Here is a 27,747-nt window from a genome sequence, read left to right as displayed (position 1 = left end):
CCTTAAATCTTCACCTTATAGAATTTAACATATTAATTCATCACTTAACATAAATAAAATCCTAAGCCCATTAAGTTGGCATCTTATTGGGAGGGGGGTCGGTTCCAAGGGTGAAAATTGGGTATACCCAAACTCTTGGAGCCGCCCCGTGGCTAGTGGGTGAGGGAGGGGAGAGAGAAAGAATTCCCAGTACTCCCAGAACCTGCGAACCAAGAGGGCCTTGCCCCCGAGGCAAGGCAGAAAGCATAAAAGTGAACCTGGCACAAAAAGAGCTTTTAAGCTCTCCACCTTGCTTGGATTTTGTGGGATAACCAGCCTCATATACCGTATTTTTCACTCTACAAGATGCACCAGACCACAAGATGCACCTGGTTTTTGGAGGAGGAAAACAAGAAAAAAAAATATTCTGAATCTCAGAAGCCAGAACAGCAAGAGGGATCTCTGCGCAGTGAAAGCAGCAATCCCTCTTGCTGTTCTGGCTTCTGGGATAGCTGCGCAGCCTGCATTCGCTCCATAAGACGCACACACATTTCCGCTTACTTTTTAGGAGGGAAAAAGTGAGTCCTATAGAGCAAAAAATACGGTAATATGGTTACCAGATTCTTTTCAATGAATCTGGGGAACTTTTTTTTAAAAAAAAAAAGCTGAGTAGCAACAGGGAGTCAGTAGTGGGGATGGTGAGGCAAAAGACCCTGGGCCCAAGCACACATGCATATTGTATAAAGGTGCAAAGCCCTTCTTTCGCACCCTGTGAAACATAAATGTGCAGAGTTTTTTTTTAAAAAAACTGGACAATGGTGCCTGCCCACGGCTCCCAAGCCTCCCCCCCACGATCTGTCAAAACAAAGGGGGAAGGGGGCAGGGGAGGCTTGGGAGTCATGGGTAGGCGGCGCACCGTTGCCCAGTTTTTTTCTCGGTGGTGGCGCCCTCCCATCAGATGTCAAGGAAATAAACAACTATCTGACTTTTAGAAGATATCTGAAGGCAGCCCTGTTTAGGCAAGTTCTTAATGTTTGATGTTTTATCACTTTATCACTATTTATTATTTTTATTATTATTAAATCATAACTCAGCCAGATGGGTGCCGTGTAAATAATTAAGAATTAATCATAGTTGTTATAAAATGGGGAGGAGGAGAGCTATGGATACCACTTTACAGATCCTTGGAGAGAAAGTGGAATACAAAAGCCATCCGTCAACTTCTGAGCTACTGGGAGGGGGGTTATGGCCTTGGTGCCACCCCCCAAGCCCTCCACAATAGTTCATAAAAGTAAGATCCCAGTACGTTTCCGAGCACAATTCAAAGTGTTGGTGCTGACCTTTAAAGCCCTAAACGGCCTCGGTCCAGTATACCTGAAGGAGTGTCTCCACCCCCATCGTTCTGCCCGGACACTGAGGTCCAGCTCCAAGGGCCTTCTGGTGGTTCCCAGCCTGCGAGAAGTGAGGTTACAGGGAACCAGGCAGAGGGCCTTCTCGGTGGTGGCACCCGCCCTGTGGAACACCCTCCCACCAGATGTCAAAGAGAACAACAACTATCTGACTTTTAGAAGACACCTGAAGGCAGCCCTGTTTAGGGAAGCTTTTAATGTTTAATAGGTTATTGTATTTTAGTGTTTTGTTGGAAGCCGCCCAGAGCAGCTGGGGAAACTCAGCTAGATAGGTGGAGGATAAATAATAAATTATTATTATTATCATTATTTAAGCTACAGTGGTACCTCGGGTTACATACACTTCAGGTTACATACGCTTCAAGTTACACACTCCGCTAACCCAGAAATAGTGCTTCACGTTAAGAACTTTGCTTCAGGATAAGAACAGAAATCACATGGCGGCGGCAGCGGGAGGCCCCATTAGCTAAAGTGGTGCTTCAGGTTAAGAACAGATTCAGGTTAAGTACGGACCTCTGGAACGAGTTAAGTACTTAACCTGAGGTACCACTGTAATAGTAATCAGTCCTTGAGAAAACATGTCAAGTTTAATTTCCTTTTCTGGCCTCGAAAGCAAAAATGTTGCCTTGCGCTCCACTTACCTGCGATCTGCGGAATGGGCACATGACACTGTTCTATTCTTTCCACCAGCTCCGGGATGCGGTCCTTGTATTTCTCCACAATGGCAATCTTCATCTCCAGCTGCTTATCTTCGGACTTTGCTGCGTAGTCCTTGAGGCCTGCAAAGCCCTTATCGACCCACCTTTTGATAAAGGGGTCCGTCACCTCCAGTTTCACTGGGAACACACAAGCAGGGACAAAATGATTCAGAGAAAACGGAGAGTTCCTCCTTCTTCCCAGCTGCCTTGATGTAGGAAGAGGCTATTGGTGGGCAGTTCACACGTAAATCAACCCATCAACTCTGCTAGCGAGTTCTTCTGCCTGAACTAGCAAATCCATTCATCATGCCTTGCACCTTTCGCTCGGCCCATCTGCACGGATCCCAGTCCACACAACGCTCAGTCCTGGATCTGCTCCCGTCTTGCCTCTGAACCTAGGCCCATCACAGTAAAATTCCCCATCTTGTCTGGATTATCATTTGATTCTGGACCTCCTTATCAGGAGTATCCTGACCCAGTGGCCTGGTTTGCACATGATGGCAAGCTATGGTTTATTTAACCACCCATGCATTAACCGTAAGTTGTCCCATAGGTGATCCAACAAGCAGCTTGCTTCTTCAAAGTTTGGTTTGTTTTCCAGCAGCGGGTGAGCGTCTGGGTAGAGTCATCAAGCAAGCCCTGGCTAAGGGTGCTGAGTTCACACATAACACCAAGCCATTGTTAAAGCAAGCCAAAGATTGTGAGCCAACATGCCACAGCTTCATATTAACGGTTTGTAGAGAGGAAACAAAACACAGACAAGCAGGGTTCACACACAACACTAAGCTGTTGTTTAATAAACCATGACTTTGCATGATGTGTGATTTGAATTAGGTGGCGCAAGCGGGGCTTGTGACAAAATGCTACGGTTTGAGACGCTTCCGTTCAGTGTTCGACAGTCAGCAAGCTGTGTCTACTTCCTTCCACTCCATTCCCAATCTCCTTTACTTTTCCATTCTCTCTCCTCAAAACAGCTTTCTGCAATAGCCAAACAGTCTTCATTGGGGTGATTGTAGTTTTTGATTTGATTTAATTCCAGTGCTTCTGCAGACCCTGGGGCTCTCCCACAAATTCCTCGATAGTCGGACCTTGGAAGTCAAACAGAATCCATTCCAGAAATCCGTTGGACTTCCAAAACATTTGAAAACCAAATCTCAGCTTCTGATTGGCTGCAGGAAGCTCCTACAGCCAATCGGAAGCCCCATCGGACATTCAGGTTCCAAAAAAAAAACGTTCACAAACCGGAACAATCACTTCCGGGTTTGCGGCTTTCAGGAGCCAAAACGTACGAGTTCCAAAACGTTCGACAACCAAGGTACGGCTGTACTTCCCTCTCATTTCCCAATGGCCCCCACTCGCCAGCCGAGTCCGCCATTATGAGCAGAAAATGCTCTAACGGCACAGCTTTCCCCAGTTGAGGCAGAGACCCAGAAACGAAGCCCCAGGAGTGTTTACACTAGCCAAAGTACTTACATTCGGGATGGAGGAGCTTCCATATGTCATGGATCTTCTCGAGGCCAAAGGCTTTAAGCCCCTAACAAAAAATAAAAGGAGGGTGAATTGCACATAGACTCTGGGTGCGGACAGGACGTTGGACTTGGAGGGACCTTGCCAACAAAGGTCCGTATACAGTGGTGCCCCGCAAGACGAATGCCTCGCAAGACGAAAAACTCGCTAGACGGAAGAGTTTTCCGTTTTTTGAGTCATTCCGCAAGACGAATTTCCCTATGGGCTTGCTTCGCAAGACGAAACGTCTTGCGAGTTTTTTTCCTTTTTCTTAAAGCCGCTAAGCCGCTAATAGCCGTGCTTCGCAAGACGAAAAAACCGCAAGACGAAGAGACTCGCGGAACGGATTAATTTCGTCTTGTGAGGCACCACTGTAGTTCAAGCTATGGTTTTCCCAGTAGTGATGTATGGAAGTGAGAGCTGGACCATAAAGAAGGCTGACCGCCGAAGAATGGATGCTTTTGAATTCTGGTGCTGGAGGAGACTCTTGAGAGTCCCATGGACTGCAAGAAGATCAAACCTCTCCATTCTGAAGGAAATCAGCCCTGAGTGCTCACTGGAAGGACAGATCCTGAAGCTGAGGCTCCAAAACTTTGGAAAAGACCCTGATGCAGGGAAAGATGGAGGGCACAAGGAGAAGGAGACGACAGAGGACGAGATGGTGGGACAGTGTTCTGGAAGCTACCAGTATGAGTTTGACCAAACTGCGGGAGGCAGTGGAAGACAGGAGTGCCTGGCGTGCTCTGGTCCAGGGGGTCACGAAGAGTCAGACATGACTAAACGACTAAACAACAGGACCCCTAGATCCCATTTGCACTGAATGTTGAGTGGGCGGTTCAAGAACAGCCCTGGCCCATTAAAAATGTGATGTCTGCACTCACCCCTGAAATCCAGGGCTCCAAGCAAAACCCCATAACTTTTACCTCCTCCTCCCCACCACCCAACCCTGTGTATAGCTAGTTCCATACCCCAAGGATGTGTATTTTATCCGGTGGTTCTCCATTCGTAAGTTTCACAGCATCCTCAAAGACGGTTTGGTTGCACCGAGACAAGCGAGTTACTTTCTCCGTCACATCAGTCCCGGTGATATTACCTGCCAAAAAGCGAAGCAAAGTATCTGTCGTAGACCGAGCTGAGAGAATCAGTGCTTCCCAGGGTGGATAAAAATCAATGATTTTATATATATATATATGGATTTTTAAAATTTAAATTAGATTTTTAAAATTTAAATTGGATTTTTAAAATAAAATGCTTTTGGAGGAAAAAATCTTTCTAAAGATAGTTTTCTATTTGTTACGCTATAGTCCAAAGGCTATTTATCAGGAAACAAGGATTTGTTTTAAGTTTTTCATGTGTGCTGAAACTCAGTATAAGTTTGTTCTTTTAATGAAAAAAATGTAACCACAGCCGTTAACAAACATGGATACATATGCTACAATGTTACCGTTTTAGCTAAATAAATTGTTTTAATTATTATTAAGGAAATGATTATTTTTCTCCTTCCAATCAAGTACAGCGGAAAAGTTGTCCAAATATAAACGGTTAACTCATTTAACCTCACAATAATTTCACAATTATCTGTCTATGCATTTCTAACAGTATAACCAAACCAGTAATTTCTGATATAAGTGTAAAAACTACTCTGAAAATTCATTATTCCAAAAATGAAACCTTCACTTGGTTGTAAATATTAAGATTATACCAGCAGGAATGTCTTTCTGTAAAAAAAAAAATGGTTTAAATCAAGTCTTACTGACTAGTGATTTAAATCGATTTGATTTGAATCAAATCCACTCTGGTGCTTCCTTAAAAAAATTAAAAAAGGAATACAGCTGAGTTGATTGTCTCACCTTCCTGGCTGCCGCCGACCAACGTCTGCTTTCGAACTTTCTTGAGGACGTCCAGGAGAGTAGCGGCGACGTAAGCTATTTCGGAACCAAACCGAAAACTCTGCAGAAGCAAGCAAGCAGAGGGGAAACGGGAAACGATGCTCAGGAAACTGGGCCGCCGTTCTCCTATCTGGTTTTGGACTTCCAAGCTCCTAACTACTAGAGGTAGCCGTAGCGTATTTTTCCGTCTATAAGACGCCACCATGTATAAGACGCCCCCTGCTACTTTGGGGGACTCAGATTTAAGAAAATGGGGGGAAATGTCCCCACGTATAGGTAAAGGTAAAGGGACCCCTGACCATTAGGTCCAGTCATGACCGGCTCTGGGGTTGCGGTGCTCATCTTGCTTTATTGGCCGAGGGAGCCGGCGTACAGCTTCCGGGTCATGTGGCCAGCATGACTTAGCCGCTTCTGGTGAACCAGAGCAGCGCACAGAAACACCGCTTACCTTCCCGCCAGAGCGGTACCTATTTATCTACTTGCGCTTTGAACTGCTAGGTTGGCAGGAGCAGGGACTGAGCTATAGGAGCTCACCCCATCGCGGGGATTCGAACTGCCGACCTTCTGATCAGCAAGTCCTAGGCTCTGTGGTTTAAGCCACGGCGCCACCCGCGTCCCTGTCCCCGCGTATAAGACGCCCCTTAATTTGCATTTGTCGCCCTGCCCAGTTTCTGGAACTGCCCACCACTGGAATGTGGGTTGCCCCAATGGGAATGCGGAATGAAGCACCTGGGCCCAAAGTTTTGCAGAGGCTCACCTTTGTGAGGTAGAACATGTGGGTGTGAGACACTTCGGCCAGCGCATTGACAGCGCCACGGAAGGAGTAAATCTGCTGGTGAGGGTCTCCTACCAAGATGGCGCCACACGACTGGGAGAGGACAATGTCCATGATAGCTGCAGGAAGAGGAATGGCGTATTCAGAAAGAGAATCAAAACTTCTCGGCCGTACACTGAAAAACATATGTTTATGCAGGTCGTGGTGAATTTTTCACAGGGGAGAGAGGTACAGACAGGCAGAGGCACCTTCAATGATCTGAAGGCAGCCCTGTTTAGGGAAGTTTTTAATGATCAATGTTTTAATGTATTTTTACTCTTTTGTTGTATTTTTACTCCAAAGCCGCCCAGGAACATCCTCAATACCACACCTAAAAACTCATCGCTTCCACAAGTCTATCTTTCTAAATGTCAACCGCCATTAATATCTGAAACATAAAAAGGTAAAGGTAAAGGGACTCCTGACCATTAGGTCCAGTCATGACCAACTCTGGGGTTGCGGCGCTCATCTCGCTTTATTGGCCGAGGGAGCCGGCATACAGCTTCTGGGTCATGTGGCCAGCATGACTAAGCCGCTTCTGGCAAACCAGAGCAGCGCACGGAAACGCCGTTTACCTTCCCACTGGAGTGGTACCTATTTATCTACCTGCACTTGATGTGCTTTTGAACTGCTAGGTTGGCAGGAGCAGGGACTGAGCTCACCCCGTCACAGGGATTAGAACCGCCAACCTTCTGATCGGCAAGTCCTAGGCTCTGTCGTTTAACCCACAGCGCCACCCGCGCCCCATCTGAAACATAGCAGAGGTTATATTTTCTGAGAATCCTCCGGAAAAACAATCTCTCAAAGGACCTGTTGATGGCATTTTACCATTCTACTGTTGAGAGTGTATTAACTTATGGTCTCTGTGTGTGGTTTGGGAGCTGCACGGCCGGGGGGAAAACAACGCTGTCCAGGGTTGTAAAGACTGCAGAGAGAATAATTGGGTGCACTCTTCCCACCTTGGATCAAATCTATGCTTCCAGGCAGTGCCATAAGAAAGCTGCAGAGATAACGCAGGGTAGTGCACACCCCAGAAATGATCTCTTTCAGCTTCTGCCTTCTGGAAGAAGGTACAGGGTTATAAAGACTAGGACTAGCCGTCTGAGAAACAGTTTCTATCCAAATGTGATTTTGGTTTTAAACACAGTGTAAGGAGTCTCTATGGAAGTATATTGTATTTAAAAATGGGGTATCAGAGTTTTTAGGGGGCTAACCAGGCTGGGATAGCTGGGATAGCAGGCTTATTAGTTTCTGAATATCTGATGTACTGGTAGATTTTCAATTTCGTTGTTCTATATGAGACAATGACAATGAAGATTATCGTATCGTATGATTAAATCAAAATATGCACCCTGGGTCTCCGATGCTTATTGTTTAGTGTTTAAGATTTGTGGTTTTTTTTGTGTTAAATATATATTCAGTAGCTGACCTCCTTTGTAATGTTTTGTTTTGAAATCTTTGCGATAATATTTTAGTTTTCTGTTAATTATGTTGTTTTCACTGTATAGTCTATATTTGGCTTTCTTCAGATTGTTTTATTGATTTTTTTTTGACGTTTTTATATTCTGTAAACCGCTCTGCGATTTTTTTTTTTTAATATAAAGCGGTATAGAAATGAAAATAATAATAAACAGTCTGGAAGCAAAGTCTTTTGCTGCAAAACGACAGATCGCTCCTGCCCTTTTAGCCAAATGTTCGCCGTGACAAATCTCCCTACGTCGATTTTAAAGGAAGAGAACACCTTCACCCTGTTTATGAGAGCAGGGCTTGGAAAAAGTCAAACTCTTTTCAGTGCAACCCAAAATATTACTCACCGGGGGTGCAGTCTTGGGCCTCATCAACGAAGATTGCATCGTAGTGAGAAAGAGAAGGCTTTTGGAGCTGCCAGAGTTTCAAGTACCCTAGAAAGGAGGACACAACATTTGTCAAAAAATAATAATTCCGAGTGCAATATAACGCCATCCTTGGTGTGTTTTTTTTAAGCCTATAGGTGTCTACACCTATAGCAGCAAAACCATGACTCATCAACACCACTTTGGGATTTCTACAAGCACCCAAAAGCTGAGATCCAGCTCTGAGGGCCTTCTGGCGGTTCCCTCCCTGTGAGAAGCGAAGTTACAGGGAACCAGACAGAGGGCCTTCTCGGTAGTGGCACCCTCCCTGTGGAACGCCCTCCTGTCAGAAGTCAAAGAGAAAAACAACTGACTTTCTGAAGACATCTGAAGGCAGTCCTGTTCAGGGAAGTTTTTAATATTTGATGTTTTATCGTGTGTTTAATATTCTGTTGGGAGCCACCCAGAGTGGCTGGGGAAACCCAGCCAGATGGGTGGGGTATAAATAATAAATTTATTATTATTATTATTATTATTAGGCAGAAATCAAGGCAGGGAGCATGACCTTTCTCCCCAACCTCTGATCACCCACTTACCATCATGAGTCATCTTATAAGCCATCTCCCTGACGGGCCCCAGCTTTTTCATATTTTCCCATATTTGCTTTGCTTCGTTGACGATGATCTACAAAGCACAAGAAGGCAAAAAATAAAAAAAAATAAAAAATTGCCTGGGTTGATCAGGCTAAGAAGACGGAACAGAGGAAGCTGCCTTAAAAACTGAGTAAGACCAACTGCTCCATGCAGCTCAGTACTGCGTGCTCTGGCTGGCAGCAGATCTCCAGGGTTTGAGGTAGGCTTCTTTCTCAGTCCAACTTGAAGATGCTGGAGGTTGAACTTGCTCCCCACCCCTCACCCCTGCAAAGGGAGAGGAGAGAGGCTGGACCATCCCTAGAGGAGACTTGACCTACCCAACCCAGACTTGTAAATGGCCTTGGTCCATATACCTGAAGGAGCATCTCCAACCCCATCGTCCACTTGAGGTCCAGCTCCGAGGGCCTTCTAGCGGTTCCCTCCCTGCGAGAAGTGAGGTTACAGGGAACCAGGCACAGGGCCTTCTCTGTAGTGGCACCCGCCCTGTGGAACGCCCCTCCCATCAGATGTCAAGGAAAGAAACAACTACAGTGGTACCTCTGGTTATGTATTTAATTCGTTCCGGAGGTCCGTACTTAACCTGAAACTGTTCTTAACCTGAAGCACCACTTTAGCTAATGGGGCCTCCTGCTGCTGCCGTGCCGCCGCTGCACGATTTCTGTTCTCATCCTGAAGCAAACTTCTTAACCCGAGGTACTATTTCTGGGTTAGCGGAGTCTGTAGCCTGAAGCGTATGTAACCCGAGGTACCACTGTATCTGACTTTTAGAAGGTATCTGAAAGCAGCCCTGTTTAGGGAGGTTTTTAATGTTTGAAGTTTTATTCTGTTTTTAGTGTTTCTATTGGGAGCCACCCAGAGTGGCTGGGGAAACCCAGCCAGATGGGGGGGCTACAAATAATAAAATTATTATTATTATTATCCTGAAGATTTCCCAGCATGCTGCAAAGTGAGAGTGTGGCACAAGGGTAGCTCCAAGAGCTCAAAGAACTTCGGACACATTATCTAGTTGCAGTTCTGGGGAAACCCAGCCAGATGGGCGGGGTAGAAGTAATAAATTATATATAAATTATATATGGCAACAGCTGACACTAGACTTCTGGGTGTGGTGGGAAGGTTAAAGGGGGGGCGGAGATTGTTGGTTTGATGTGAATGATCTGTAGACTAAGGAGGGGTGTTTAGGTTTTGCTTATTAGTGGGTCAGAATGAATAGCTTTATTATTTGAGTATTGAGTATTTGAGTAATGTTGTTTGTTATTATTTACATGGCTGGAATACAGTGGTACCTTGGCTGTCGAACGGCTTGGCTTCCAAACAAATGGGCCCCCGAACGCCGCAAACCCGGAAGTGAGTGTTCCGGTTTGCGAACGTTTTTTGGAAGCCGAATGTCCGAGGTGGCTTTTGCAGCTTCCAATTGAGTGCAGGAAGCTCCTGTGGCCAATTGGAAGCCGCGCCTTGGTTTTCAAACGCTTACGGGAGTCAAACGGACTCCCGGAATGGGTTAAGTTTGACAACCAAGGTACCACTGTATTCTTTTCATTTTTTTTCATAAATGTTATGTTACATATAATACTGTATTTTATTGCAGTTTAGTAGGTTATTGTATTTTAGTGTTCTGTTGGTAGCCGCCCAGAGTGGCTGGGGAAACCCAGCCAGATGAGTGGGGTATAAATAAATTATTATTATTATTATTATTATTATTATTATTATTATTATTAGGGATGCGGGTGGCGCGGTGGGTTAAACCACAGAGCCCTAGGGCTTGCCGATCAGAAGGTCGGCGGTTCTAATCCCTGCAACGGGGTGAGCTACTGTTGCTCGGTCCCAGCTCCTGCCAACCTAGCAGTTCAAAGTGCAAGTAGATAATTAGGTACCGCTCCGGCGGGAAGGTAAACGGCATTTTCGTGCGCTGCTCTAGTTCGCCAGAAGCGGCTTAGTCATGCTGGCCACATGACCCGGAAGCTGTACGCCGGCTCCCTCGGCCAATAAAGCGAGATGAGCGCCGCAACCCCAGAGTCGTCCGTGACTGGACCTAATGGTCAGGGGTCCCTTTACCCTTTACCTTTACCATTATTATTATGATGATGATGATGATGATGATTATTATATTGTATTACCCCCCTTCCCGCCCCCCCCTAAATTTATCCAATTTTCCTTCATGAATTTGTCCAATTCTTTTTTAAAGCCATCGAAACTGGTGGCTGTCCCTGCCTTCTCTATTTGTTATTATGCCTTACTTTTTTTCATATTTAGCTTTGTAAACTTACAAAACCCAACCAGTCATTAAGAAAAGTGGCGGGGGGGGGCGGGCCATTGGCTTGGTCAGTACCAGGAGAGGCAGTCTGCAAGGAATCCTGGCCCCAAGTTGTTTAGTTTTAAATATCAGCCAAAGAACCTAGAAATTTGCTCGGTAGCCAAAGCCCCTTTGCTGCAGCTTGTAAACCAGATGTGATGGTGGCCCCACGCATTGGGCATTACAGCACTCAAACCACGAGACCACCAGGGCATGGAGCAATTTTCGAGTTTCAGCTTCGACTGTTGCACATCTCCTCATTTTCAATTTTGTGAGAACCGCCTGGAGGACCCTTGCTAACGAGGGGCCAAAAAAATGCCAAAATCGGAGAAAGGCGTTTGCGGCAGCCAGTTTTGCGTGTGAGGCAGAGGCAATAGCAGTCCCTAGGGCTTTCCGATGCTTTCAACACCGGCAAGCCCCCTGCCCTCCTGCAATGCCTTCCTGCCCAAACCTGGAGCGATAAAGGAGCCGAGCTTCTCCTGATCACAAATACTCACTCGCTTTTCCGCTTCCTGGATAAGAACGATCTGCCCCTGGTTGTTCTTGCACCAGAGGGGTGCGTGTTCCGTAGAGATGGATTCGTCGGCGGAGGCAAAGAACGCCGAGAGGGTCTCAATCACTGTCTTGGCTCTGGTGTACAACGACTGGCCCTCGCGGTTGCGGAGGACGAAGCTGACACAATAGGAGCTCAGCGAGCCAGCGTTGAGCTTCTTCTTGTAGCTGCACCAGGTTGGAAGCGGGGCAACGGGAGGGAGAGAGAGAGAAAGAAGAGACTTTACAACCGTGAAGTCCGAGGGCACCTCGTTCAAGGAGACGCCCTCCATGTTAGGATTAGGATGTTCCGTTCCACCTTAAAACAGATGTGTCACATGTCTGTTTACTTCCAGCACAGCCTGCTGGGAACTTCCGTTGTGTATAGCTTTTGCTTACGCTGTTTGCATGGACACGAAGGGAAGCCGACATGTTTTTCCTTTGTCCTGATGGTGAATAAAATGCTTGTAAATACGCTTTTTAATAAATGCTTGTAAATACGGTATTTTAATATTTTTTTGGAAGCTGCCTAGAGTGGCTGGAGTAACCAGAGCCCTGACTGGTTACGCACCAGCAACCACCACTGCCATCTGACAGCTATAAAGCTTACTAGCCAGTATGCAGTGGCGTAGCGTGGGGGGTGCAGGGGGGGCCGGCCGCACCAGGCGCAACATCTGGGGGGGCGCGCTCGCCGCCTCCGGAGTTGCCAAAGAGCCTCGGGCGCAGGCTGTAGCAGGCAGCGGCTCTCAGCGCTCGCCGCGGAGGGTGCGCCAGGCAGCCCCTCCTCACAGCCCCCCCCCGCCGCTGCTGCAGCTGCTGGGCCATGTTGCATTTTCCTCGCCTCTCTGCCCTCCTCCTCCTCCGGGCAAGCGGCGTCGTTTGGGCGGCAGCGCCAGCGGCAACTCGCCTCAGATCACCTGACACGGACCTGCCGCCGCCGCCGTGGCTACCTTACCATAAATACCCCAGCAGCAGCAAGAAGAAGCTGGCAGCGGCGGCAGGTTAGGGGCGCAAATTACTTACCTTGCCCCGGGTTTGGGGGCGCAAATTACTTGCCTTGCCGCAAGTGCTGACAACCCACGCTATGCTGCTGCCAGTATGGCTGTGTGCGGATCCAGAATTGGCCTCCACAGTCATTTACGGACTCGTTGTTAAAATCGTGTTTACGGAAGAGAATCTTACTCGGCTATGAGTAATCGTCAAAGAAGAAGCAGCAGCTCTGCCCTCTACTTGGAGCCAATTTGATTCCCTCCCTCCCTCCCTCTCTCTCTCTTTTTCTTTTTTCTTTTCTTTTCCTTCTCCTCCTGTGACGAGGCTACATTTTAATATTTTAATGTTCCATTATTTTAATGTTGTATTTTATTTTTGTTTTTAAGCTGAAATCATTCTTCTTGTTTTTATTATTGTTTGTAAGCCGCTCTGAGCCCGGCCTTGGCTGGGGAGGGCGGGGTATAAATAAAAAATTATTATTATTATTATTATTATTATTATTATTATTACTGTCAGAGGCAGCAACGCTTCTGAAGACCAGTCGCTAGGAACCAGAGGAGGAGAGAGGGTTGCTCCTGTGCTCAGATTATTATTATGATTATTATTATTATTTATTATTTATACTCCGCCCATCTGGCTGGGTTTTCCCAGCCACTCTGGGCAGCTTCCAACAGAACACTAAAATACAATAACTTACTGAACGTTAAAAGCTTCCCTAAACAGGGCTGCCTTCAGATGTCTTCTAAAAGTCTGGTAGTTGTTCTCTTTGACATCTGGTGGGAGGCTGTTCCACAGGGCGGGCGCCACCACCGAGAAGGCCCTCTGCTTGCTGCCTCCCCACATGCATCTGGTCGGCGACTGCAAGGCCAGGATGCTGGCCATTGATGGGCCCTTGAGGGTGTTTCTTGTGTTCCTGCATTTAACCAGGGCAAATCCACGAGAAGGCTGCCACTTACTTTTTCCCGACTTCCTTGAAGGCCAAGGAGTGGACTGTCTTGCACGTCACGTTTGGGGGGAACCTCTGCACCGCCTGATCCGCAATGGTCCTGTTGAACGCCAGGTACAGGAATCTAAGCTTGGACCATTTCTCAGCGTACCTGATCAGGGTGGAAGTCTTCCCTGTCCCTGAGGAGGAAACGGAAACTCTTTCCACAGTTCCAAAACTGTAGTGTAGATCGTGGCTGGAGCAGCTCCAACCCTCCGAAAGCTGCTGGACGGCTGACCACGTGGACTGGGGTTGATGGGAGCGGGAAGTCCAACAAGACTTATTTAGATAAAGAGCTATGTTCTGGTTAGTTACAGTGACGGAAATTGAAGCAATAACTGGCTGTACTCTGTCAATTCAGATGTATTATTATCATCCTTTTCATTACGTATTTATTCATACCCTGACTTTTTCCCTGACAGGGACTCAAAGTGTTCTATACGCTATAAAATACAGAATAAATATACAGTGGTACCTCAGGTTAAGTACTTAATTCGTTCCGGAGGTCCGTACTTAACCTGAAACTGTTCTTAACCTGAAGCACCACTTTAGCTAATGGGGCCTCCTGCTGCTGCCGCGCCGTCAGAGCACGATTTCTGTTCTCATCCTGAAGCAAAGTTCTTAACCCAAGGTAAAATTTCTGGGTTAGTGGAGTCTGTAACCTGAAGCGTATGTAACCTGAGGTACCATTGTATATTCTATAACATATATAAACATTACTCTTCAGCCAGGCCTTTGGCTTATTGATATTCTACAGCCTTTTAAATGTGTCTGTGGGAAGCGGGGCTGTTGGTTTGCGGTTTGCGTCTGAATTATTTACTTGTGCTTTTATCTTGTATTTTTATTCTGTGAACTGCCCTGAAGGGCAGCATAATAATAATAAAATGATGATGATGATGATATATGAATCTGGTCTACATATAAGTTTATTCATGGCCTGAATAAACCATATAAGTTTATTCGTGGCCTGAATAAACCAAGGAATTGTCACCAAAAAATGCCACAACCATCACCAGAGGTAGGGAGAGTTCAAAAGGCACCATGCGCCATCAAGAGGCCATTTTAAGGCCTGTAGTATAAACACCGGCAACTGGGAAACACTGGCCTGCGAGCGCTCCACTTGGAGAGCAGCCTTTGCCAAAGGTGTCATGGGCTTTGAAGACACTCGAACTCAGGACGCAAGGGGGAAACGTGCTAGGAGGAGGTTACGTTTGGCAAACCCTCACCGTGATCAACTCCCGCCCGGAAACCTATGTCCCCACTGTGGAAGGACGTGTGGATCCAGAATTGGCCTCCACAGTCACTTACGGACTCACTGTTAAGACCGTACCCATGGAAGACAATCTTACTCGGCTACGAGGGATCGCCAAAGAAGAAGAAGAAGATTCTGTGTCGACTTAAGCCACCTTACCTGCAAAAGCGATGATTTTCATAACCTCCCCTGGTGCAATTGCGTGATTTAAGATATTCTGCTGTTCACAAGTGAGTCGTGTATCAGGGTTGCTGAAGAAAAGGACCAAAACCAACATGGATTAATGAAACGGCATGGAACACAAACCTAGACAGCATCTTAAAAAGCAGAGACATCACCTTGCCAACAAGGGTCCATATAGTTCAAGTTATGGTTTTCCCAGTAGTGATGTATGGAAGTGAGAACTAGACCATAAAGAAAGCTGATCGCCGAAGAATTGATGCTTCTGAATTCTGGTGCTGGAGGAGACTCTTGGGAGTCCCATGGACTGCAAGAAGATCAAACCTCTCCATTCTGAAGGAAATCAGCCCTGAGTGCTCACTGGAAGGACAGATGCTGAAGCTGAGGCTCCAATACTTTGGCCACCTCATGAGAAGAGAAGACTCCCTGGAAAAGACCCTGATGTTGGGAAAGATGGAGGGCACAAGGAGAAGGGGATGACAGGGGACGAGGTGGTGGGACAGTGTTCTCAAAGAGACCAACATGAGTTTGACTCAACTGCGGGAGGCTGTGGAAGACAGGAGTGCCTGGCGTGCTCTGGTCCAGGGGGTCACGAAAAGTCGGACACGACTAAACGACAACAACAGAACATGGCAATTAAATGATCCCCCATTCTCCGAATCTGTGGCAGCCAAAAACCTGTCCCGCGAGGGAGAAAGCTGATACAGGAAATTTTCCTCCCTCTCTCATCACACCAGAACTCATCCAATGAACCTGAAATGTTGGAAGATTCAGGAGGGCTTGCAAGGCAAGCTGGCGACGGCCGCTGTTCATTTCAGCTTTTGACGTAAAGACAGCAAATACCTGCACTGAGGGCCTCTTTCATATCCGGAGCTGCCCCATTCCGGCTCGATGAATGTGGTGCCGTTGTTAGAATTCTCCAGGAGATAGAGGCAGTAGAAAATACTGTAGTGAAACCTACAAGGATGCAGAGAGAAGGAGTGTGTGAATCGAAAGAGGTCCCTAACAGCATTAAGCGAGGATGGAAAAAACAAACCTAGGTAACAATATACAGATGTCAGCATGGGGGAAATCGTGGAAGGGGGATTTGAGATTCACAGAATGTCATACATTACAAGAAAATGTTGCAAAAATGATGTCTCACTGGTATTTAACCCCGAGTAAATTAGCAAAAATGTATAGGACAAGTTCAAATATCTGCTGGAAATGTAAAGAAAAAGAAGGCACCTTTTGCCACCTGTGGTGGAACTGTAAAGTAATAAAAGAATTCTGGGAAATGATTATTAATAATAATAATAATAATAATAATAATAATAATAATAATAATAATAATAATAATAATTTATTATTTATACCGCGCCCATCTGGCTGGGTTTCCCCAGCCACTCTGGGTGGCTCCCATCAAGTGCTAAAAAGAGTACAGCATTAAATATTAAAAACTTCCCTGAACAGGGCTGCCTTCAGATGTCTTTTAAAGATAGGATAGCTGCTTATTTCCTTCACATCTGGTGCCACTACCAAGAAGGCCCTCTGTCTGGATTCCCTGTAACCTTAATTCTTGCAGCGAGGGAACTGCCAGAAGGCCCTCGGCGCTGGATCTCAGTGTCTGGGCTGAACGATGGGGGTGGAGACGCTCCTTCAGGTATACAGGACCAAGGCCATTTAGGACTTTCAAGACACCAACACTTTCAGCACCAACACTTTGAATTGTGCTCAGAAACGTACTGAGAGCCAATGCAGATCTCTCAAGACCGGTGTTATGTGGTCCCGGCGGCCACTCCCACTCACCAGTCTAGCTGCCGCATTCTGGATTAATTGCAGTTTCCGGGTCACCTTCAAAGGTAGCCCCACATAGAGCGCATTGCAGTAGTCTAAGCAGGAGAATGAATTGATTTTTTAAAAAAATAACATATACCGTATTTTTCACTCTATAAGACGCACCTAGTTTTAGAGGAGGAGAACAAGAAAAAAAATGTTCTCTCCCTCTCTGTGCAGCGGCTCTCCAGCGAAGCGAAGCCAGGAGAGCAAGAGGGATCGGTGCGCACCGATCCCTCATGCTCTCCTGGCTTCAGCGATAGCTGCGCAGCCTGCATTCGCTCCATAAGACGCACACACATTTCCCCTTACTTTTCAGGAGGGGAAAAGTGCGTCTTATAGAGCGAAAAATACGGTATATATTGCATACCACTGCTTCATTTAAAAAAAATCAAAATCAAAGGGGTTCACTGCACAGAACACACAAAACCATACAATAAAACCGTTTTAAAGAGTTAAAGACAGGTATCAAATTAACCGCTGCGGAAGGTTATATCCTTAACTGCCTCTGCGCAGGCCTGGCGGAACAGAAAAATTTTCAGCTGGTGTTTAAAATTTGGCACAGAAGGAGTCAAGGCAAACGTGCGTCTGTGTTCAAGGATGCAACTTGGGTTTCGCCGCCGCTGGGACCCTTGACTGCCCTGCCCCCCTTTTAAGCCCCTGGGCCTTGGCAGACGTACCTGTTGCTGATGTGAATCTTTTTATCCCGCATGGCAAACAGCACAGTGGCCATGCAGTACAGAACTTCCATGACGTCCGCTAGCGAGAGGCTGGAGCTGGGTCTCCTAACGGAAGCCACCAGCTCCTGGACGTCAGAGACACCTCCAGAGATCAGCACAATAGTAGCAAATATGGCCCAAATGTACGGAGGCTGGAAAGGATATTTAAAAAACAATAATAATTAGGTTCATCGCAAAGGTTAAGTTTTGTGTTTTATTATGTTTTTAGATGTGTTGGAAGCCGCCCAGAGTGGCTGGGCAACCCGGTTAGATGGGCAGGGTACAAATAATTTAATGTTATTATTATTATTATTAGGCTTTAGAAATGCAATTTACCAGGCCTATTTCCAACATGGAACCAGAGAACCATCTGTCAAAGGATAACAGAACTTACTGTGCTTTTCAGTGTACAAGACTAGGCTTTTTTAATTAAAAAATTAGGTTCAAAATTGTGGGTCGTCCTATACACGGATACAATCTCTCCCCATTTTCTCAATTTGGAGTCCACAAAAATAGGGGGCGTCATATAAATGGGGCATGTTATACAGGAGAAAATATGGTAGTTCATTAACACAATGCATTTTGAGCACTTGAACAGCATGAAAAAACCAGGCACCCACCAGATGTTTTAGATCACAATTCCCATCAGTCTCAGTCAGCGCGGATGATGGGATTCGTAGTCCAAAATGTCTGGCAGGCAGCAGATTGGAGGTTTGTTACAGAAACACTGATCTTGCGCTTAGAAGAGGGCGGCTTCCAACAAAGATTAAAAATACATTAAAATGTCACACATTAAAAACTTCCCTGAACAGGGCTGCCTTCAGATGCCTTCTAAATGCCAGGTAGTTGTTTATCTCTTTGGCATCTGGTGGGATGACACAGGGTGGGTGCCACCACCAAGAAGCCCCTCTGCCTGGTTCCCTATAAACTCGCTTCACACAGGGAGGGAACCGCCAGAAGGCCCTCAGAGCTGGACCTCAGTGTCCTGGCAGAACAATGGGGGTGGAGACGCTCCTTCAGGTATACTGGGCTGAGGCCATTTAGGGCTTTAAACAACTTAATTTCTTAATTTTGGGTTAAAAAAAAATAGGGGTCTTCTTATACATGGAAAAATTCGGTAATTCAGAAAGGCTGATGAACCTAGTACAGCAACACCCGCTTTCCAACACGATAATTGTTTACACCAATGGCTCTCCCCCCTTCATGTCCTCTAGGGAGCCCCAAGATTCGTGAACCACTCCTTTAGACCTTCCTGTCACCTTTTCCCAGTAGCGATGTATGGAAGTGAGAGCTGGACCATAAAGAAGGCTGATTGCCGAAGAATGGATGCTTTTGAATTCTGGTGTTGGAGGAGACTCTTGAGAGTCCCCTGGACTGCAAGAAGATCAAACCTCTCCATTCTGAAGGAAATCAGCCCTGAGTGCTCACTGGAAGGACAGATCCTGAAGCTGAGACTCCAAGACTTTGGCCACCTCATGAGAAGAAGAGAAGACTCCCTGGAAAAGACCCTGATGTTGGGGAAGATGGAGGGCACAAGGAGAAGGGGACGACAGAGGACGTGATGGGTGGACAGTGTTCTCGAAGCTACCAGCATGAGTTTGACCAAACTGCAGGAGGCAGTGGAAGACAGGAGTGCCTGGCGTGCTCTGGTCCAGGGGGTCACGAAGAGTCGGACACAACTAAACGACTAAACAACAGTCACCTTGCATGCTCAGTGCGCCACAAGCCACCCTTTTAATTGAGGTTCCAATGACCTCAAAGCCCCCTTAGTGACAGCCACAAATTACCGTATTTTTCGCTCTATAAGACGCACCAGACCACAAGACGCACCTAGTTTTTGGAGGAGGAAAACAAGAAAAAAAAATTCTGAATCTCAGAAGCCAGAACAGCAAGAGGGATCACTGCGCAGTGAAAGCAGCAATCCCTCTTGCTGTTCTGGCTTCTGGGATAGCTGCGCAGCCTGCATTCGCTCCATAAGACGCACACACATTTCCCCTTACTTTTTAGGAGGGAAAAAGTGAGTCTTATAGAGCAAAAAACACGCTAAATACACACACACACAAATGGGGAAGGGGACTGAGAGCCAGGGAACGGTCAACTCTCCTACGGTACAATGCAATGCACGTTTACGCGGACGTAAGCACCACCGGGCTCAACGGCCACATGCTGCCAGGTCCAGTGGGATCGCAGCCTTAATGCAGCAGAATATGCAGAGTGCAGAGAGAATAAGCATGCCACGCTTACTCCCGCGTTGGGGCTCGACAGCTCAGGCAGCCAGCTGGCAAGGCAGGCTTCAGCCTTGGGAAATAGAGAGTGGTTTGTCAAGCACTGTCGGATCGCTCTGGGGTCCCAGCAGCGACGGCTCTTCGCAGAAGCAACACATCTGAGTGGAAACAAAGCAAAAAAATAAATATGGTGTTAGTGGAGCCCTCATACACCAGGTCAGGACTGTCTTCGCAGGAAATGACATACAGTGGTACCTTGGTTCTCAAACGCCTTAGTTCCCAAACGCCGAAAACCCGGAAGAAAGTGTTCCGGTTTTCGAACTGTTTTTCGGGAGCTGAATGTCCAATGAAGCTGTTGGCTATCGTTTCCGGGGCGCCTGCACCAATCGGAAGTTGCGCCTTGGTTTTCAAACATTTCGGAAGTCAAACAGACTTCCAGAAGGGATTAAGTTTGGCACTTTTGTTTTTACTATTTATTTTGCGTTTTCGTTTTTGAGGCTGTTTCAGTTAATTTGTTTTTGTGACTGTGTGGAACCCAGTTCAACTACAGATTGACTGATTATGTTACTGCAGAAATGGATAAAAGCCCCTCATCCAAACAATAACTATCATCAGTGCAGGTAAGAATTTTATTTTTTCATTTTATTTTTTATCATCTAAAGTGGTACCTCGGGATGCGAATGGGATCCGTTTAAAAAAATATATCAGATTTTTAAAATTTAAATTGGATTTTTAAAATAAAATTCTTTGGGAGGAAAAATCTTTCTAAAGATAGTTTCCTATTTAGGTTACATTATAGTCCATAGGCTATTCATTAGGAAATAAGGATTTGTTTTAAGTTTTTCATGCGTGCCAAAACTCAGTCTAAGGATTTAAAAACAAAACAAAAAGGTTAACCACATCAGTTAACAAACATGGATACATATGCTATAATGTTACTGCTTTAGTTAAATAAATTGTTATTAAGGAAACGGCTATTTTTCTCCTTCCAATAAAGTACAGCAGAAAAGTTGTCCAAATATAAACAGTGAACTTATTAAACCTCACCATAATTTCATAATTATGTGTCTATGTATTTCTGATAGTATAACCAAATCAGTAATTTTCTGATAGAACTGTAAAAACTACTCTGAAAATTTAGTATTCCAAAAATGGAACCTTCATCTGGTTGTAAATGTTAAGATTATACCAGCAGGAATGAGTCTTTCCGTAAAATAATAATGATGATGATTTAAATCCGAGTCTTACTGACTAATGATTTAAATCGATTTGATTTAAATCAAATCCACCCCTGGAAGCATCACTCACCGTAAAAACCCCAGCGGAAAGTGGGTCTGCTTTGGGGTCAGGTCGTATCGTTGCAGGATTGCCTTCACAATCAGCTGGGCCTGGGCCTCGGATTTCAGATACTTGTAGTACAGTTTTTTCCAAGGAACAAACTGCAAAAAACCAAAGCAATGCATCAGCTCCTTTCTGGAAACTGAACAAAGTTTAATTTATGCATTCTTCCCTCCCAGAGGAGTAAAACAAGCAGTGTTAGGAACTCAGATATAGTGACCTCCCATCAGATATCAAGGCAACTATCTGACTTTTAAAAGACATCTGAAGGCAGCCCTGTCTAGGGAAGTTTTTAATGTTTAATGCTGTATTGTGTTTTTAATATTCAGTTGGGAGACACCCAGAGTGGCTGGGGAAACCCAGCCAGATGGGCAGGGTATAAATAATAGATTTATTATTATTATTATTTATTATTCTTTATATAAGCTAATCGTCAAATGGCACCTTAAACCTAGGTTGCGGTCGCCACAACAGACGGTATAGGTGCCCTTTTCTCCTCAGTGAAATTTCTTCATTTCATTTCAGGACAGCTTTAGATTTCAAAGGGGAAAAAAGATCTCAAAGCGGTTTACAACACATTAAAACATCCCGTAAAACAATCCAGAATAAAACGAACGCAGGGGAAATACTTCACATCCTATTCTAAATGACATTTAGCTTTCCTACTTAATTGATAGAGCTGCCCCATAAATGAAGTTCTCTAGGAAGCCAGTGGGGTGTCGTAGTTAAGAGCGTCCTACTAGGACCTGGGAGATCAGGGTTCAAATCACCGCTCAGCTAGGAATACCCGTATTTTTCGCTCTATAACACGCACCTGACCATAACACGCACGTAGTTTTTAGAGGAGGAAAATCCGTAGGCATGCCACCCGTAGGCATTTCCTCCATAACACGCACAGACATTTCCCTTTACTTTCTGGGAGGAAAAAAGTGAGTGTTATGGTGCAAAAAATACGGTATCTCTTAACCTGTGGCTAAGCAAACTAAGGCCCAGGGGCTGGATCCGGCCCAATCGCCTTCTCAATATGACCCGCAGATGGTCTGAGAATCAGCGTGTTTTTACATGAGTATAATGTGTCCTTTTGTTTAAAATGCATCTCTGGGTTATTTGTGGGGCATAGGAATTCGTTCATATTTCCCCCCCCAAAAAAATATATAGACCGGCCCCCCACAAGGTCTGAGGGACAGTGGACCGGCCCCCTGCTGAAAAAGTTTGCTGACCCCTGTCTTAACTTACCTCACAAAGTCGTTGTGGGGATTAACTGAGGAGGGGGGGGGTGAAGCATGTATTATTCTTATTATTTATCAAATTTATATACAGTGGACGCTCGGATTGAGAACGTGATCCGTGTGGGATGCATGTTCGCAACCTGAGGCATTCACAACCCGCAGCGGTGTGTCTGCGCATGCGCAGATTACGATTCGGCACTTCTGTGCATGCGCAAAGCGCAATTTAGCACTTCTGCGCATGTGGGACCGCCGAAACCCGGAAGTAACCCGTTCCGGTACTTCTGGGTTTCAGCGCGTCCGTAACCTGAAAAAACGCAACCTGAAGTGTAACCCAAGTGTAACCCAAGGTATGACTGCACTCCCTTATACCCAGAGGTCTTAGGGCTGTTCATGGAACAAAAATCAAAATATAAAACCACAAAATATATAATCAAAATAAAAACAACCACCCAGTAACTCTCCCTGCCCCCCACCAAAAAACACCCACATTTTGAAAGGGCATAGGATGTGAAATCAACCAAAGGCCTGGTTAAAAAGGAACATTTTCGCCTGGCGCCTAAAGGTGTATAATGAAGGCGCCATGCGAACTTCTCCCCATGCACTCCTTGGGAAGAAAACGGTGGGATATACCGTATTTTTGCTCCATAGGACGTGCCAGACGATAGGACGCACCTAGTTTGGGGGGGAGGAATTCTGAATCCCAGAAGCCAGAACAGCAAGAGGGACCTGGCTTCTGGGATAGCCTATTGCTGTTCTGGCTTCTGGGATAGCCACTGGGATAGCTGGTCTAGCTTTGCGCGAAGCCTCCACAGGGCACAGGGAGCCTTCATCCCCGTGCCCTGTGGAGATTTCAGGGACAGCCCGCGAACCCTCCGGAGGGCAGTGGGATGAAGGCACCCCGTTGCCCTGCGGAGGCTTTGTGCAGCTAACCCCAAAGCTAACCCCCAAAGCTAACCACGCACTGCGCTCCAAAGGCTTCGTGTTCCTTTTGCTGAAGCCAGGAGAGTCTTGCCGCTGCGCTCCAAAGGCTTCAGGTGGCTATCCGTGAAGCCTGGAGAGCGAGAGGGGTCGGTGCGCACCGACCCCTCTCGCTCTCCAGGCTTCAGTGAAAGCAACGCGAAGCCTCCGGAGTGCGGAGGGAGCGCTCCCTCTGCGCTTCGGAGGCTTCACGTTGCTTTCGATGAAGCCAAGGAGCCTGCATTCGCTCCATAGGACGCACAAACATTTCCCCTTCATTTTTGGAGGGGGAAAAGTGCATCCTATAGAGTGAAAAATACGGTACATTAAAGCAATAAATATGCTTTTCTGCTTACCTGCTTAAGAAAGCTGGAGGGGCCAGTCGGAGGGAGATATCAGTTGCCAAACTTGAACCCAGAGATCTCCACATGGCCACAATTGAGCCCGTGCCAGTCTCAAAACACGCCTGGCTAATTTCGAACCCAACCAAGGAGGAAGCATCGCTCACCTGAGGGTCAGAGATAATTCGGTGCCAGCGATGAGACACCAAGGTGAGGCTCTGGAAGAGATGGGCCGCGGGCACGAGGGCAAAGATCTCGCGGAGAACCTCGTTGGGCAGCTGCTCTATGTTTCCCCGGGGAACATCCCAACACGGGGTCCCCAGGAGCCCAAAACATGCATCTGGCAGAGGATCAATGTCTAAGTCATTGGTGTCCGGCTTGAGGCTTCCATCAGCCCATGGCTGCTCAGATTGCTGCCCCAGTGGTGGTTTTTCATCCTGGTCCCACTGGTCACTACCCGCCCCGAGGTTGTTGGGGCTCTCAGGGAAATGTGGCCGTTTCCTGGAAGCCATCAGGGCTGGGTCCCCGCCGTCCCCGACAACAGAGCAGGAGTCCTCTGGGTCTAAGAAGTCATCGTGAGCGAAAAAGGATTCCAGGAAGTCTACCTCCCGTTTGCACTCAATGTCTTTTGCCGCGACAGCTGCACATCTACGCGGTTGGGGTTTGCTTCTGAAGTAGTCGGTGATGGTGCTTTGGTGGCCTACTCCTCTGACAGAGACTGGAAAGGAACGAAATCGCAGGATCTGTTTCCAGTCTTACAGCACCCTTCCCCACAACATCTGGTACCTTCCAGATGTTCTGGACCACATTGGTCCTGGCCAGTAGGACCATTTTGAATGACAATGCCCATTTAAGGTGTACAGTGGTACTTTGGTTCTCAAACTTAATCCGTTCTGGAAGTCTGTTCCAAAACCAAAGCGTTCCAAAACCAAGGCACGCTTTCCCATAGAAAGTAATGCAAAATGGATTGATCCGTTCAAATCTTTTAAAAAGAACCCCTAAAACAGCAGTTTAACATGAATTTACTATCTAACGCAGGGGTCAGCAAACTTTTTCAGCAGGGGGCTGGTTCACTGACCTTGTGGGAGGCCGGGCTATATTTTGGAAAAAATAATGAACGAATTCCTATGCCCCACAAATAACCCAGAGATGCATTTTAAATAAAAGCACATTCTACTCATGTATAGGGGAAGCGGGTGGCGCTGTGGTTTAAACCACAGAGCCTAGGGCTTGCTGATCAGAAGGTCGACGGTTTGAATCCCCACGATGGGGTGAGATCCCATTGCTCGGTCCCAGCTCCTGCCAACCTAGCAGTTCGAAAGCATGTCAAAGTGCAAGTAGATAAATAGGTACCGCTCCAACGGGAAGGTAAATGGCGTTTCCGTGCGCTGCTCTGGTTCGCCAGACGTGGCTTAGTCATGCTGGCCACATGATCCGGAAGCTGTACGCCGGCTCCCTCGGCCAGTAAAGCGAGATGAGCGCCGCAACCCCAGAGTCGGGCACAACTGGACCTAACAGTCAGGGGTCCCTTTCTCATGTAAAAACACCAGGCAGGCCTCACAAAATAACCCAGAGATGCATTTTAAATAAAAGGACACATTCTAATCATGTAAAAACATGCTGATTCCTGGACCATTCATGGGCCAGACTGAGAAGTATAGCTGTCAACGATTCGGTTTTTTTAAGGGAAATTCCCTTTTTCCGAATAGGATTCCTTGCAAGAAAGGGGAAAAGTTGACAGCTATGCTGAGAAGGCGATTGGGCTGGATCCAGCCCCCGGGCCTTAGTTTGCCTACTCATGATCTAAAATGAAAGCAATAAACGATGCACTGCAGTTCCACAGTCACAAAAACCAAACAAAAAAGCCACAAAAACAAAAGCACAAAATAAATAGCAAAAAAAAGACAGACCGCAGCGTAACCCTCAAAATGGAAGTGTGGCACTCAAATCGGAGCATATTCGGCTTCCGAAAAAAGTTTGCAAACTGGAACACTTCCTTCTGAGCTTGCAGCGTTTGGGTTCCAAGTTGTTTGAGTACCAAGGCGTTTGAGAACCAAGGTGCCACTGTAGTTTTAACCCATCCTGGAGGCTGTTCCCAAGTCTGCCCCTCAGCCACAAACATCTCCTGCCCTCATTTCCTCACCCCAACAACCTTGTGAGGTGGGTTAAAAGCTGAGACACAGCAATTTGCTCCAAGCTTAGCCACCGCCAATTTATGGAAGCAAGAGTTTTGCCTATGGCCTCCCCCAAGCCCACGTTGAAACCCCACCACCTGATATTTAGCAAAGATCGTCCACACAATTCCAGCCCCCCACCACATGCGGCTATACCTCGGGGGTGCTTTTTCGTCCGGTAAGTTGGGTATAGACCTCTGTGGACGTCTTGGCTCCCTTGTATCCGACCCAAAGGCTGCGTCAAGGATAAGGCCCCTTCCGGGCTCTGGTTCAGAGCTTCACACTCGAAGGCTGTTAGGCGAAGCTGCTTACGTCGTCTCACTGTCCTCAACAAAATAGTAAGAAATCACCCTTTTTTGAGTGTTAATTCAGTATTGGGGCGGGTGACGCAGTGTTAAAAACTCAGGTGCATAAGCTAAATGCCTTAAATGTAGGTTACAGTCGCCACAACAGTCTAGGTGCCCTTTTTTTGTTACAATGAAAATTATTATTGCTATTATAGCTACAGTGGTGCCCCGCAAGACGAACGCCTCGCAAGACGGAAAACCCGCTAGACGAAAGGGTTTTCCGTTTTGGAGGTGCTTCGCAAAACGAATTTCCCTATGGGGTTGCTTCGCAAGACGAAAATGTCTTGCGAGTTCCCGCGGTTTCCCCCCCCCGCTTTTTTCGCCCTTTTCCTAAGCCGCTAAGCCACTTAACAGCTGATCCGCTGAAAAGCCGCTTCTCAGCTGATCGCTAAAAGCCGCTAGACCGCTAATAGCGCTAATCCGCTAAGCTGTCAATGGGCTTGCTTCGCAAGACGAAAAAACCGCTAGACGAAGAGAATCGCGGAACGGATTCTTTTCGTCTTGCGAGGCACCACTGTATTTATTTTGCTGGAAGGGCTGGTGCCCTGCTGTTTTTACCGTAATCATCCGTTTGCTTCCAACGCAACTTTTATATTTAAATATAGTTTTAATTCCTTTATTATTATATTTTAAATTATTCGTCATCAATGTTGTTAGCTGTTCCTGTCTTTATCAGTAAGCCACCTCAAGGCTCTGTCAGGGAAAGAAAGGTGAGTTAATATTAAAGATAATGTGCTAAACAAATTTTTAAAAACCAATTAACGATTTATTAAATAATCTATACGCCGCCACATCACAAAAAGCACACAGCGGTTCGCAAAGACGTGAAAACAGTGTTCGAAATTCCCATTTTTCCAGGGACATTTTGTGACAGGGAATTTCATTAGCGCGAGCGGTTTCTGAGCTCTGGGTGCAGTTCTGCGCCTAAGATTTCGGATTAAAACCGCAGAGTGGAAGGAAAGGGGGACATTTTTCTGCCTCTGAAGACTGGAGAAGAGACACTCTTAGGAATATTAGGGGGGTGGGCAGGGAAAGGAAAAGACCCTAAGAAAAATGGACTTAATAGTTAAAACCAGACACACACACTCACCCAAGTAAAAAGAAACTTACAAGCAAAAAGCAGATTATAAAATTACACACAGGCTCTGAAATGCACACAAACTAACAGAAAACTTATGGATTAAAATGCACATAAAAAGTGATTTCCTGCCAGTTTTAAAGTTCCAGCAAATTTCCTCCCAAAATAAAGATGCAATTCAACCCTAATTTCAATATATCTAACACCCCACCCCATGCAACCAGGGTTTTAGCCCTCATTTGCAGTTAATTAAGGGTGTGGATTAACAATTTCCCTTTTCCCCTTCCCAGACTCTCACTCTCATCTTGGAGGAAACTTGAAAGCAGGAAAGAGGCGTCGCCTTTGCACGCCCACCTAACCCGCCTCTAGGGTTTTTGCTTCGCGCAGCGTACCTTGCTAGGCGCCTAGGCCCCGCCCTCCCCTGATTGACGCTCCTGGCGAGCCATAGAGCTCGCCGGCCCGCGGGCTCTTCCGGGTTGGGCCGAGCCATTGCCAGGGCTCGGAGGGCGCGGGCGG

General features: G+C 46.5%; 1 protein-coding gene across 2 annotated transcripts in view; it reads right to left on the bottom strand.

Moving 5' to 3' along the window:
• Positions 1 to 27,652, bottom strand: part of FBH1 (F-box DNA helicase 1) — a 42,592-nt gene extending 14,940 nt beyond the window's left edge. Inside the window, exons 1-17 of one of the 2 annotated variants that reach the window (XM_083700071.1) lie at positions 27,530 to 27,652; positions 25,963 to 26,127; positions 23,800 to 24,350; positions 21,076 to 21,206; positions 19,787 to 19,925; positions 17,504 to 17,694; positions 15,852 to 15,965; positions 14,988 to 15,079; positions 13,548 to 13,716; positions 11,568 to 11,790; positions 8,724 to 8,811; positions 8,110 to 8,196; positions 6,239 to 6,375; positions 5,443 to 5,542; positions 4,561 to 4,685; positions 3,560 to 3,620; positions 2,030 to 2,224 (exon numbers count right to left, since the gene is read on the bottom strand). In XM_083700071.1, the coding sequence (XP_083556197.1) occupies positions 2,030 to 2,224; positions 3,560 to 3,620; positions 4,561 to 4,685; positions 5,443 to 5,542; positions 6,239 to 6,375; positions 8,110 to 8,196; positions 8,724 to 8,811; positions 11,568 to 11,790; positions 13,548 to 13,716; positions 14,988 to 15,079; positions 15,852 to 15,965; positions 17,504 to 17,694; positions 19,787 to 19,925; positions 21,076 to 21,206; positions 23,800 to 24,350; positions 25,963 to 26,127; position 27,530 (2,569 nt within the window). In that variant the 5' untranslated portion in view covers positions 27,531 to 27,652. Of the gene's footprint in view, positions 1 to 2,029; positions 2,225 to 3,559; positions 3,621 to 4,560; positions 4,686 to 5,442; positions 5,543 to 6,238; positions 6,376 to 8,109; positions 8,197 to 8,723; positions 8,812 to 11,567; positions 11,791 to 13,547; positions 13,717 to 14,987; positions 15,080 to 15,851; positions 15,966 to 17,503; positions 17,695 to 19,786; positions 19,926 to 21,075; positions 21,207 to 23,799; positions 24,351 to 25,962; positions 26,128 to 27,315; positions 27,335 to 27,529 lie in introns of those variants that run through there. The other variant, XM_083700070.1, reaches the window with a different exon arrangement.
• Between the last annotated feature and the right edge of the window lie 95 nt (positions 27,653 to 27,747).

The sequence above is a fragment of the Podarcis gaigeae genome (assembly GCF_964106915.1).
Source record: "Podarcis gaigeae genome assembly, chromosome: 10".
In the NCBI taxonomy this organism is placed as follows: Eukaryota; Metazoa; Chordata; class Lepidosauria; order Squamata; family Lacertidae; genus Podarcis; species Podarcis gaigeae.
Note: the sequence above shows the minus strand (reverse complement) of the source record. Positions and strands in the feature narration are given on the sequence as shown.